The sequence below is a fragment of the Nannobrachium achirus genome (assembly GCF_963921795.1).
Source record: "Nannobrachium achirus genome assembly, chromosome: 6".
NCBI classification, from domain to species: domain Eukaryota; kingdom Metazoa; phylum Chordata; class Actinopteri; order Myctophiformes; family Myctophidae; genus Nannobrachium; species Nannobrachium achirus.
The window spans coordinates 62,857,120-62,871,512 of record NC_137815.1 but is presented as its reverse complement, the minus strand read 5'-3'; the positions used below and the strand labels follow the sequence as shown (position 1 = coordinate 62,871,512).

The following is a 14,393-nucleotide window of genomic DNA, read 5'->3' as shown; positions in this document are numbered from 1 at the left end:
ATTTGACAATTTTATACTTAAAAAAGAACATTGATGGAAATAGCCGATCTACAAGCTTAAAGCGACGCATTGTGAGCGTGTAGATCTGCTATTTCCACTACTTTTTGAAAGTGTTTGTAACTATATCAACATTTCTCAACATGGAAACGATTATGACGATTAAGTTATGCTCTACGTGTCACTTTATCATCAAGTTTTTGCCACCGTAGTTCTGACAAGTGATGTGTTTGTTGTGAAGGAGGTATGGCCAGAGGCATGGGAATGCCCCAGCGTCCACCCATGACGGGGGCAGGAGAGTGGGGGATGTCCAGGCAGAGTGTCAGCCCTGTGGGAGCACCCGGTCACCCTGGCATGGCCCGTCCTCCTGGCATGATGGGAGGACCCATGATGAGCCGCTCCAACAGTGTGCCTGGCAACAGCAGGTCCATGCTGCAGCAGCAGCTCTTGGATATGGGTACGTATGTTTGACTGTGTGTATGTGTGCTGGTATACTTCGACCTCGTGGTTAAAGTGCATACCATGTAAACCAGGGGTCTTCAACGTCTTCAGGCCAAGGACCCCTTAGCTGAGAGAGAGATGAAGCAGGGACCCCCAGATTCCATATAGTTTCATCGTTTGACAGCACGATCGTCAGTGTATTTTGGATTCATGTCAATCTGTGTTATTATCAGATATGTAACCACTTGAACCGTCAATACTTAATAAACTTAAGCTTTCACTCAGTACTTAGTGTGCTCTATTTTTTCCCCTCTACACCAAACCTCTTTGCCGAAAATAGCTGATCTACAAGCTCACAACACCTCGCAGCGTGAAGAGTTGTGAGCTTGTAGATCTGCTATTTTTGGCTAAAGTTCTCAGGATATGGACGTAAGGGTTCAAGTGGTTAATATAAAAAAGGAGAAAAAAGGTTTCTATCACACAAAGATTTGAAGGACTCCCTGTAGTAACACTGAGGACCCCTGTTGAAGACCCCTGACGTAGACTCTAATTCGACTCCCGAGTCCAACGACCACTGTTGCGTGTCACTCCCAGTCTCTTTCTTCCTGTTTCCTGCCTCTCATACTGTGTACTCTTAATAAAAGGCAGAAAAGCCAAAAAATATATTTTACAAACACGTGCGTTCCTGATAAATGCCACATTTTGGGGACAAAATCAGTGTCCCCAAAGTGGCTTTACTGCAGTCTCATAACATTAACATTACGGTTTTGTTCACATTAGATTGGTTAATGAGTCGAGGCAATGTCTCCAAGTGTTTGCAGAGCCAGCGGATGTTTGAGTTTAATGTACTCAAAGTCGTGTAGATCTGTATTGGCCGTTTGTTGAGACATTATTACAAGCCTGCCACATCAACACCAGTTCTACCATTTAATCCATGACCACATGTCATTCACGTTAGCATTAATCATTCTTTGCTTGATGTTTTCTTTATTCTCCGTAGGTCCCAATGAAGCCAGTATGGGTATGAGTCCCTATGGTGGACAAGGTCCTCCACCGCAGTCCCCCTCCTGGTCAGACTCTGGCGTAGGAATGGACAGAATGGACAGACCACAGAATAACACCAACAGGTAAACACAAGGGACTGTTATTTTATACAACATTCCAAACAGACCCTTCCCAGACTGCTCTCCAACACAGTTATGTATCGGACTAGATAATGTATAGTCATGTTGTTAGTTAGTCTAGATCAGGGGTTCCCAAACTTTTTTGTCTCAGGGCACCCCATAAATATTTTTTTAATCCGAGGCACTCCTACATTATAATTTTCACTCCCAGCACCTTATATTCATAGCATATCGTCGTTGTCGGGTGGAAACCTTGTATGTCCAAAACCGTTCGTTTTGTATTTATCATCTATAAAATGTACTAAACTAGTTTTGTGCGACAGTCTTGTATGAAGCAGGGCTTTGCTTTACCAAAACACGTACACATTTGAAAGTTGGAGATATGAGGTTTCTGCCAGACAGTGACGACATTTTAGTGATTATGTTGCGAGGAAAACGATGAGATAATAGCCATTTTGGTTAGAACTGACTGAAAATAACTTGTACTTCAAGTTTAAAATGATACTAAATATTTTTTCAAGCGTACAAATAAATTCCAAATACTATCAAATGATCTTGCGGCACCCCTGGACTGCTGTCGCGGCACCCCAGGGTGCCCCGTCACCCACTTTGAAAACCGCTGGTCTAGATTACTTGTTCCCAAACACTGGGTCTGGAACAATTTCTTTTGTTTCCTGTGGTTTGTTTTTAATAATTTAAATTATTTTCAGAAAACATTCCCAAAAAAGCAGTAATTTCATGAATAAATAAAAGAAAAATCGAAAAAATTACATAAAATAGAAAACAAATGTTTAGGCAGTGGTGAAAATAGCTGATCTAAAAACTCACAATGGGTCCGTTGTGAGCTTGTAGATCTGCTGCTTTCACTATTTTGGGTCCCGGCAAACATCTAATTTCTCTTTTGGGTCTTGAGCTAAACATTTTGGGAACCACTTTTTGTCTTAAGTGTTTTTATGTACAATGCAGATGTGGCTCTGTCTCCAAGACAAATTTCTCCTGAGGGAGACCAATAACCTTGAACCTTGAACCACTGGTCTAGATACTTTGGGTTTCAAGAATAGATGTATGCATGCCACGTAGTCCAACTATCTGCCACCCTCAGCATTTATGACTGCTGTGCTGAGTCATAATGAGTCCTTGCAAATCACGTGTCCTCCCTTATTCTCGCTCCTACTCACTTTCCGTTTGATCTTCTCGATCAGGTCTTGAGTTTTGCTGGTCTGAGTTTTGCCATCATTTAGTTTCAAGCATCGAATTCAGTTTGGATTAGCACTGTCCCACAGTCTACCATGTCACCAAATTCTGGGCCCTGGGTACAAGGGTTCCCTCACGTTTTGTGCTTTAACTATTGAAAAATAGCAGATCTACAAGCTCACAGCGCGGCATGTGAAGGACCCCCAAAATAATATGTATTTGGCCACAGACCCCCATCTCGAAATATTTCGCTCCAGGGACCCCCCAGAAGCAAAATTTGAGTCACAAATGTTCGCTTAAAAAAATACATATATTCAAAGATTTGCACACATTTTCACGACTTTTCAAAAAATAGCAGATCTACAAGCAATTTTTCAATAACCAAAGTATAAAACAATTAAGGCCCCTCCACTTTGGACCCTAGTTACTCAGTCCCACTTTGCCCCCCCTTGTGACGCCCCTGACCATGTGTTTTGTTCCAGGGGCCAGTTTGGGAACCCCCTGGATGAGCTCCTGGTGCCGCCGTCCACCAGTGAGGGTCAGAGTGACGAGCGTGCACTGCTGGACCAACTGGACTCTCTGCTCAACAACACCGATGTCATCGCTCTGGAGGAGATCGACAGAGCCCTGGGCATCCCGGACCTCGTGAGCCAGGTAATGGACAAAACCCATATATCGTTCTATTAACCCATTTAGACCGGGTACGCATTATTACGTATTATTATTTTATGCTTTAACTATTTAAAAATAGCAGATATACAAGCTCGCAGTGCATCGTTTACATGTTGAAAAGTTTTCATATTTTTTTTAAAATGTTTGAACATATTATGTTCAAACATTTAAAAAATAGTGGAAATTGCAGATCTACAAGCTCACAACGCGCCGAATCGCGACGTGTTGTGAGCTTGTAGATTGGCTATTTCCACTATCAATGTTCTTTTTAAAGTGTAAAGTTGTCAAATAGGTCCTTCATTTCTTTGTATATTTAGGTTATGTGTCATATCTGCCATGTGCAACTTCAAAGCCTACAAGCCAAACTAGGGTGACCAGACGTCCCGTTTTACCCGGGACAGTCCCGTTTTCAAGCTACGTGTCCCGGTGTCCCGACAAATATCTCTAAAACACTAATATGTCCCGGTTTTCAACATTCACTACAAAATTGTCCCGGTTTTCGCCAGAATTAAAATAATAGTAGCTGTTTTCAGTGGTTGCATAGACATTTATCATGTTCTTTTCATGAAAACATGCTCACCTAACCAATCAGAAAAAAAGGAACAAATGCATTGCGTGTCTGAATTCAACACTGAGCCTGTTTGTCAATCACTCACTGCCTGTTTGCAACCCTGCGGTGCGTGTGTGCGCGTGCACGAACGTTAGAGAATGGGCATGCGCGTGCGCGGTAACGTGCGCATTGCTTTTAGGGTCCCAGTTTTAGGCAACAGTGTTTTGCGTCCCGGTTTGAGTGGCTGAAAATATGGTCACCCTAAGCCAAACAGAAATGTAATTGTCAACGACAAAGACACAATTAAATAGTTAATCGCAATTATTTGAGTGACAATTAATCGTCATGTAAAATGTCATAATCGAGCCCTATGAACTGGCCTGATTCATGTCTCCTTCAACCCACAGAGTCCGGGGCGCGAGGGCCAACAGCAGGCTCAGGGTCAACCATCAGAGCCCTTCCCAGGGCCCGACTCCTCCATGGGCATGGACCAGAAACCCATGTATGGCCAGGGCTACCCTGGCCCCCCCGGTGGCTCCACCATGGGCATGCAGGCCAACTACAGCGGCAGCCCAATGCAGGGCCAGTCTCCGGGAGGCTTCAACCCCATGATGAACCAGATGGGCCAGCCGGGAGGCTTCCCAGGCATCGCCGGCATGGGTAACCCCCGCGCCAACATGATGAGACCGCGCATGATGAACGCCACCAAGCCCCTCCGACTGCAGTTACAACAGAGACTACAAGGACAGCAGGTGATTGATTGATCTCTAGAATACGTTGTTTGTTAGCTGCGTTGGCTACTGATAATGATCATAATGATAACAGACTTATTTGTATAGCCCTTTTCCAAACATGGTTATAAAGTGCTTTGCAGAACAAGATAAAAGAGCAGCATGATATGAGATAAAACTACATAATGAACATAATAAAATGGCATGATTTAAAACAAAACACAGAAATATTAAATAAACAGGTAAAATCAATACAAATGCTGAACTGGCTTAAGAAAAGAACCTGAGACCAGTGTTAATTTTGTCGATAAGACTAGGCTAGACTAAAACAATTTCAGAAGACTAAGACAAGACTATTATTTGTTATTCAAAAGACTAAGACTAATGGCAGTAAAAATGAACACTGGTACTGTATGTAACGGCAATGAAATTAAAGCCAAATACATCTTTTATGTATGGTTTATTTTGACCAAGTAACAGGCAGTAGAAGACAATGACTTGTTCAGAGTTATGTGGTTATATTTAGCCTAAATAACTTATCATAAAAGACGAAGACTAAAAGTTTAAGACTAAGAGTAAGACTAAAATGTTTTGATATTTAGTCGATTAAGACTAGACTAGACAAAAACAATTTCAAAAGACAGACAGTACTAAGACTAAATGGTGTGTTATTCAACAGACTAAGACTAAATCAAAATTTGCAGAAAAAATTTACACTGCCTGAGACTTATTTTGCAAGCCGTAGAGCCTCAGGTAGAGCGATCCACGGCCAACAGAGCCTTACCTGAGGATCTAAGGCTGCGTGCCGGCTTGTAAGGGGTCAGCATGTCTGATATAACTGGGAGCCTCTCCATTCAGGGCTTTTAAAAGTCATCAGTAAATGATTCCCATTTGGAATACGCCGGTACACAACACATGTCAAATTGAACCTTGTATATTTGTCTTGTAGTTTATGAACCAGACTCGACAGGGCATGAAGATGGAAACTGCCCCTGGAGGGAGCCCTGCCTTGCGCCCAGGCATGCAGCCTGGCATGCAGCCTGGCATGCAGCCTGGCATGCAGCCCGGCATGCAGCCTGGCATGCAGCCTGGCATGCAACCTGGCATGCAGCCCCCTGGCATGGGTGGTGGTCAGGTATGTAGTCGCCACGCCCTGATGTATAATGCAATACACAACCACTCACTAGGGATGTTAATCGACGCATTATTTGCGAATCGACGCATCGCGGCCGAAAATCGACGCGTCGATCGACTTTTTTCACTTTTTTTTTCTCCCCCGCTATACTAATACCAAGCTGCAGCTGCGAGGAGAGTCAGGAGACCACAACGGCGCATTACTTTAAGCAACACAACTTGCAGCAGCACCCACCAGAACTTGCATCAAAGCCCTAATAATAATTATAATAAACAATTGCTCTTCCTTGCGTTAGCATGGAGTCTGTTCTCTATAGACTAGAAGCGGAGTGACCATGGAACCGTTCCGTTGTGTATCAAATGTGGAGCTTTATTTGGTCTGCCTCGCTGGCTCGCACTCCCTCCCCGTCCGTGTCCACGGGTGTGTCGCATTAACGGCTAGTAGTGTATTTATTTTGTGTTGTGTTTTATTGTCAATCTTGACAAAATCACTGCACACGAGGCGACATTGCCATTAAATAAGCGAGCTTTCGTGTCAAGCATGCATGCAAAGGCAGGAGGACGAGGAGGTAAACAAACACATACAGTCAGACGCGGCACACGAACAGACCAGCTAGTGTTTCTCAACCAGTAGTCCGCGGACCTGACCAGCGCCGCATGCATGCGAATCTGTGATCCATACATGCAACACAGACATTCACTCGTCCCCGACACAGACACACACAAACACACACACACACACACACACACCGGTCCTCTCACATTTGGAAAACATTGACGCTTATAACGAACAAGCGATTAAAACATTTTTGGGGGGAAAACTTTTGAAAAAAAAAATAATAATAATAAAATAAAAATAAAAACTTTTTCGATTTTTCGACTCATACTTTTTGAGTCGCGGTGAGCATGAGTCGATTTTCGAGTCGATTTTCGTTTTTTTTTTTCACATCCCTACCACTCACCACTTTTAAGTAAAAGCAGATGTACTTTAAACACATCAAAGTTTATTCTACTGTTACGTTCTGGAAAAGTGAATCGTAGTTTCGCAATTATTTTGCATAATCGTCATAATCGTTTCTATGTAGAGAAATGTTAATATAGTTACAAACACTTTCAAAAAGTCGCCTCGCGACACGTTGAGAGCTTGTAGATCGGCTATTTCCACTATCAATGTTCTTTTTTAAGTATAAAATTGTCAAATATGTCATTTATTTATTTGTATATTCAAGTTGAGTGACAATTAATCTTCATGTTAAATGTCATAATCTTGACAGCCCTATCTGAGCGTTTTTTTACCAAGTAGCTGATCCGTGATCTGTTCCTGTTCCTCCATAGCCTGGTTTCCTGAACGCCCAGATGATTGCTCAGCGCAGCAGGGAAATGATGACTATGCAGCTAAGAAGACAGAGAATGATGATGTTGATGCAGCAGCAGCAGCAGCAACAACAACAACAGCAGCAGCAGCAAGGCCAGGGGCCAGCTGGAGGCTTTAGCCCACCCCCTAATGTCACTGCTCCGGGGGGCATGGATAACCCCATGGTTAGCCCCCCAATGAACCAGCCTGGACAACAGGCCTTACACTATGGGGGCAATTATGGTAAGACGCCACTTTATTTCAGGATACTTTAGGCCAGTTTTTCTCAAACGTTCAAATTTCAAGGTTTCCCCTTAACTCTGACAGTGTACAAACGGAACTAAATGAACCCGTTAGGGTCTGAGTTACAGACTTGTAAGGGTCGATTTAGACCCCCCTAAAGGAACCCACAGAGACCCTGGAATCCACTTTGAGAAACACTGCTTTAGGATTTCTAATCTAAATTCCCAAACAGCCTCCAGTGAGCACTTCTTGGCCTGTTTGAATCTATGGCATCGTTCCTCTTGTGTGTCTTAATTGGTATATAAATCTTTATAATTAACAATATTAACCTACCTTAGAACAGTGGTCCTCAACCTATTCAGGCCTTGACCCCCAAAATAATTATATTTTAACTGGGGACCCCCCACCCTGACGAGAGACATTACATTGTGTATAACACGGTTCTATTGTGAAAATAGCAGATCTACAGTACATGCTCACAACGCCTTGTGTTGCGAGGCGTTGTGAGCATGTAGATCGGCTATTTTCACAATTTCTGCATCTAATATTTGACAAAATGGACAATGTTTAATTTGTCATTTTAGATGTATTAAAAATTCCTTAAATTGTCACTTAAGAAATGTGCAGATACAATCTATACACTTAAACGTTATGTTGGTTTGTTTACTGTTGAGTGAGAAAACAATGTTGCACATTAGGTTAATCACCTGGGGACCCACAGGTTGAGAACCCACTGCCTTAGAAGATACTTTACATTTTCCATGTGAATTATTCATCCCAGCTCACATACAGCGCTTAATATTGTGCTCTTTTTGTGCACGTGCAGGCATGAACCAGCAGGGGGAGTCCTCGTTCATTGGTCCAGGCAGCCCACCCGGAAACATGATGCCAGGGCGAATGGGAGGCCCTCCTCAGAATGCCATGATGCAAGGCATGCCTGGCAATCCCCAGGGAGGACCCATGTACCAGTCTGCTGAGATGAAGGGCTGGCCGCAGGGTGCCATGCCACGCAACAAGTAAGTAGCCGTGCAAAAATTGCCAATTGGACATTCATGATTTGTGGCATTTTGTGAAAAACGAGACCCTCTAGCAAATTTGAAAGCCAATCGTAGCCAATCAGAATGGAATCTCAAAGATCTGACAGTTGAATATTAATCACATGACTACAGAGATGACTGAGGTATACCAATTTGGGTGAGTTTCAGACAAAATCTGTAGGATTAAGTGAATCTTGGAGGCGGACATGGGCTCAGTTATTGACTAAAACATGAATTGGCCAGTTATACCACCATAATAAGGCTGATTAAAAAAAACTGTGTGGCAGTTCTTCCTTGTCCTAGTGGGAGTGTGCGTGCAAAGGTTCATGGCAAATTTACAGTCCGGCTTGGCAACCGGACTGTTCATGATTTGTGGCATTTTGTGCAAAAATAATAATAATAAACCTTTATTTGTATAGCACCTTTCGTGACATGAAATGCAGCTCAAAGCGCTTTACAGAGCAGAAATTGAAGCACAAGTGCTTAACAGCTAAATAAAAATAAAATAAGAATACACATGATTACAATAAAGCAGAACAAATAAAAATAAAAACATAAAACATTGAAGAACATTTAAAACATCAGTAAGGACTACCATAAAACGATTTTCAGAACAGTGCAGACGTCAATAGCAGCACAGGGATTTAAAATTCAGCTAAAAGCAAGAGTAAAGAAATAGGTTTTGAGCTGTGCTTTAAAGCTATCCACAGAGGCTTTCATGGAATATGAAACATCTGACAGATACATCTTGATCACATAATGAGTACCGTTTTTGCGTGAGGTTTAGACAAAATCGATAGGAGTGGTAGCAAAGAATTCCAGACATCGGCCTCATGGTGCCACTATAACAGACACAGACAGACTCCCTATGTGTATAGCAGTACATGTGATATTTCTAATACCTCCTTTGTCTTTTGTCCAGTGCATACCCCCAACAGCAGTTCCCCCAGCAGGGCAACCAGGGCCAATTTGGGTCTATGATGATGAACAACTCCATGGGGGGTCCCGGGCCAGTCAGTGGACCAGGAGCAGGACCGATGCAGGGCCAAATGGGCATGAACTCCATGGGAATGGGCCGAATGGCAATGGGACCTGATCAGGTACATAACGAGGACGGAGGCAGTGATTGATTTGACACCATGTTATAATCCTGTTCTGGACAAAGAGAAACACTTCAAACATCTCTTCAGAGCATTGGATTCTATTGTTTTATGTTTGAGTTCTTTGCTAACAGCTTGCTGTCTTTTCTCTACTGAAAGGTTATATGCCCGAAACAAAATGTATTTTAATCGCTATGAAGTGCTACTCTCCAAATGGGGTTTCAGTTGTTGCTTAGCAACAGCAGGGGTCGCACTATTAGTCTGTCATTTCTAAAGTAGCTGAAAATGAAGTGTTTGGTGGGCACAGACACATGTAGATGTTGTCTTAAATAGAGCCCGTCTGGTATTGTACTGTATACTGGCTATCACAGATATACTGTATCTATGGGCCGAAGTCCGGACTGATACAGTGGAGGAACGTGTGTGTGAGTAAATCCACATTATCAGTCTGGCTAATGCCAGGCTAGCTGGCGATGGCAGAAGCACCAGGTCTGTTTGGCCCAATCACTATTTCACACTATGTCCAATCAGCAGGAATGGCTGGAATTTAATACTATCATTTTTTTTTTTAAACAATATGTTTATTTAGGTTTTTTTCCCCCTTTTTTTAAAGACACACAAAACCCCATATACAATACAATAAAAGACCACAATCAAAATTCAGACAAAACAAAAAAGCATACAATATACAAAAAGAAAACACAAAAAGCAAAACACCTGACATCAACACAACACATAAGAATATAAAATAACTATGATACAGAGAGCACATACAACATATCAACATCCAGACTCCTATGCCACAAGGCCAGACAAACGACCGTAGAGAGAGAAAAGAAAAAAAAAGCAGTTACCCTACTCCCGGTTCCTCCATCAAATAGGAAAGATCATTTCCCCTAACATACTGAATAAAATTCCCCCATATTTTCTCAAATAGCTCTTGTTTGTTTTTAAGAGTGTATGTGATTCTTTCTAAAGGAAGGCACAAAGATAGTTCCTTAAAGTTATACCATGTAACTTTTTTTATAAAACAAATCTTAAAATGGTCCTAGCTGTTAAATCGCTAAAGTTTTAGAACCCCCACTCCGTTATTTTCAGCTTCTAAAGCCTTCTCTTTATATGTTTTCTATGATCCCTGCCCGGGACCGGTTTTCGCGGAAAAATTGCGTCATCACACTACCGGCCAATCACAGCGAGGGTTATACACTGCCGGCCAATCACAGCGCAGAACATACACTGCCGGGCTCTCTGGTGGGTTTAGGAAACACGCCTTCAGGAAGTACACTGCAGTGTTTACACTGGAGGAGTCTATGGAGGAGTCTAGCATGTAACTCCCCAACCGCTGCTCGTAGAAGGACACGGGAGACCTCATTGAAAGCGTCTCGGCGAGGCGAGGCGGACGCGGTGGTCTGACGGCCCGGTCCGCGAGCGAAAAACGGACGAAAAAAGCAAACGTGACCGCGGTTTGCTATACTGCTACAGAACACCAGTTGAGCAACTTACACAGTATAGCTTTAAACCACTGAGCGATGCTAGGTTTCCCTGTCTTTTTCCATGAAAGGGCGATAACCCTTTTGGCTTGTAGGAACCCAAGGTCCAAAAATGTTATCTCGCAATTTTTTATCTTATGGCCAATCGGGTAAAGGCCTAATAAGAAGAGTTTTGGGTCTAGCTCAATATTAATAAGTAGTATCCGTTGTAACTCCTTTCTAACCTCCTCCCAAAACTCCTTTATTTTGGGACATGACACAAACAATGGAACAGAGTGCCTTTATCATCGTTACATCTGATACAAGTGTCTGGGATATTAGGATTAAATTTGTTTATTTTTTCTGGCGTGATGTACACCCTCATCAGCCAATTATATTGCAGCAATTTGGATATTAATGGCCATAGACCATTTGAAGGTACATTGCTTATGCAATTAATATTTAAACACATCTCACTCTGTATTTGTCATTGCAGAAATATTGCTGAGGAGTGACACTGACGGCAGTAAGAGTCCTTATGAAGAGGGCAGTAGAATCTGGAGTCTTCCCAGCTGTGGCCGAGCGGAGCGAGGCAGGAGACGAGCTGGGTTTCCGACACACACACACACACACACACACACACACACACACACACACCCCCTCCAACCCAGACCTCTAGTAGACCCAAATCACACCACAGGGACAACCCAACAGACTGCTTCTTTCCGGAAGACCTTGGGCCACAAGGACAAATAAAGAGATGCCTTCCCCTCCTCAGATTCACTAACTAGCCTGACCTCTGACCCCCCTGCACTAACAGAAGAACCTGGCAGTGTCTGTGCACATGTATGAATCTGTGCATGAGCAACAGGGAGCTGTTGGGCGGTGTTCAGCCGCGGTGGCTGCAAGCAGATTGGGACTACGGTACAACTGGCTGTGGCTGCACTTTACCTGGAGGCTTCTATAAGGAAAAGGATTGTTGCAATATTTCTTAAATATTACAGCCTTATTAGAGATTTTATGCCTTCACACCAATGGGTTTCACTTTTCACTTCTTAGCCTTTTCGGGATGCGCCTCATTTTTGACAGAAGTCAATGGAAGCTATAAGCACACACAGGTTGTTTCTACGTTATGCAGATTGGAGCAATAACTCTTGCCTCTTAAGCTTTTAGGCTGAAACTGAGCAACAGAATCCCTGTCACAAGCAAAGAAATGGTACTGCAGTATTAGATGTCACAAAATGTCCTCTCTGTGAATATGAATTGTAAATAATGCTACAAAATATATCATCCATGCTTTTTATAGACCCATTTTATTGCACAGAGTATAAGTTGTATTTGCTCATAGGTCAATGCCGCTTTGGGTGATTTGCAGTTTTTTTGTTTTATTTAACCATTACAATTATAGCAGGCGCTTGGGGTTTTTGTTCAGTAAATTCAAACACATGCATTTTTCTCTGTCCCAAAAAAAGACAACAGCCATGTTTTCTCTTCTTCTTTTTTTTCCTTCTTTTTTTTTTCTTTTTTATCAGACACTTTTCTTACTGACAAGCATCCGATGGATAGAAGGCTGGAGCTTTCATATTATCATATATTGATAGATTGTAGATGTGAACTCTGCCAGGACAGCCTCGATATAATGGAGGATTTTATTCATCGCAGCGATGTGTGTGTGCGTGTGAGTGAGTGAGAGCTGGAGCGTGGCTGGTGCAGTGTGTATGTGTTCGTGTCTGCAGTACCACCAGGATGGATGGGAACACGTCGTTCCTGTCTGCACCCACCCAGGCCTGTTCCTGTCAGCGTTCTTGCCTCCTCTTACCAAACCGTTGCTGTGGAGTGTATTTTTTACCCTTCCTCTATTTTCCTTTGACTGTTCTTTCTCAATTCACTGAGAAATCTTACCTTTTTTAAACATGCACAATCCAAAGATATTTTTCCACATCTTTGTATAGTTTCTGAGATCGCTGGGTGTACATTTTATATTATTACATACATTATATTATGCCACTGGTAAATGGGTACATATCATATGGGGCGGGTGGGATGGGGGGGGGGGGGTCTGGGAAGCTATCCGTGCTGTTCTAAGAGGACCGTCGACTCGAAACCACATAGTAAGAAGTCCTACATCTGGAAGAATTAAGGATTTTGGCTGTGAAAGACGAATACCAATGGGATGAAATACTTGTCTTTATTTTATTTTCCTTCTTTTTTTTTTACATATCAATCAATCCCTTTATATTTTTCAGGAAATAACTTCATTTTCCTGAAGTTAACGAAATCTGGACACAAAATGAAGTGCAAAAGAAAAACATTAAGGCTGGAGATCATTCTGTTTTTTTGGTTTCTTGGAAATGAGATAAGCTGTCATTTTACTGGATAGGATGTATATTACAGATGTTTTTTTTTTCCTTCTTCTTTCGATGTTGATATTGATGTAAATACAAATTTCTATTTAAACACTTTTGACTCCAGAATGTCCTTTTGTTGCCTGTTGGTTCTGTATTTTATCCTTAAAAGCCCAGTCAGGGATAGAATGCAAATAAATGTTTTTTTTTATTATTATTCTCTAGTCTAGCTGATTGACTTCAGCTCCTGACATGGGGACTAACCCTGCTGATGGCAGGCTATTCTTAAACTGTATTTGCTATATTTTGGGACTGTAGGGTTGTTTATTGTTAATGCTTAGTATACACTATACAGTATGATGGGTAATACAGTTCCAAATTCCATATCTATTATCAAATTAAACTCTTAGGTTCATATCATCACTGTCTGGCCAAAACCTCTTAACTCCATTTTTGAGTTTTTTTGGCATAAATCAGGGCTATTGAACACCCTTTACATCTGAGTGTTGGTTAAAATAATATTGAACCAATGAAAAGTAGTAAAAAGCCTGTCGGTCAAAAACTCCACTTGAGCTCATTTTCCCGAAAATGAACATTTTGGAGTTAAGAGGTTTCGGCCCTACAGCAGAGATATACAAATTCTTATGTACTGTATGTGACCTGGATTGGGACTTTAAAGTTATGTCCTGTAACTTAAGGATGCACCAAAGCTAAATACTAGGTTTAAATTCTTGCCAAATATCACATGCTGTCATCTGGTCCTATTCATGAACTTTTTTATTACTACCAAGTCTGCCATACCACCCATGACCAGATTTTACATTTTAAAACAAATTGCCAGATGCCGGAGGGGTTTACTAAATCATGTTTTTAGACAACTAGTGCAATGTCTCAGGACAGAATTTGATGTATAGCTGGTAGATTTTCTCAGAGAATTCGAACACTGTTCTATTTAGAAAAGAGCAGAACATAGTGTTGTGCTTTGTAATTGATATACTGTAA

General features: G+C 42.0%; 1 protein-coding gene across 4 annotated transcripts in view; it reads left to right on the top strand.

Annotated features, from left to right (window-relative positions):
• The window catches only part of ncoa3 (nuclear receptor coactivator 3), a 63,469-nt gene extending 50,051 nt beyond the window's left edge, over positions 1-13,418 (top strand). For 2 of the 4 annotated variants that reach the window (XM_080727417.1, XM_080727416.1), the window contains exons 15-23: positions 242-454; positions 1,439-1,565; positions 3,239-3,410; positions 4,386-4,730; positions 5,659-5,844; positions 7,179-7,440; positions 8,267-8,456; positions 9,400-9,577; positions 11,543-13,418. In XM_080727417.1, the coding sequence (XP_080583543.1) occupies positions 242-454; positions 1,439-1,565; positions 3,239-3,410; positions 4,386-4,730; positions 5,659-5,844; positions 7,179-7,440; positions 8,267-8,456; positions 9,400-9,577; positions 11,543-11,554 (1,685 nt within the window). In that variant the 3' untranslated portion in view covers positions 11,555-13,418. Of the gene's footprint in view, positions 1-238; positions 455-1,438; positions 1,566-3,238; positions 3,411-4,385; positions 4,731-5,658; positions 5,845-7,178; positions 7,441-8,266; positions 8,457-9,399; positions 9,578-11,542 lie in introns of all 4 variants that reach the window. The other 2 variants (XM_080727415.1, XM_080727414.1) reach the window with 1 other exon arrangement.
• The last annotated feature ends 975 nt before the right edge of the window (positions 13,419-14,393 follow it).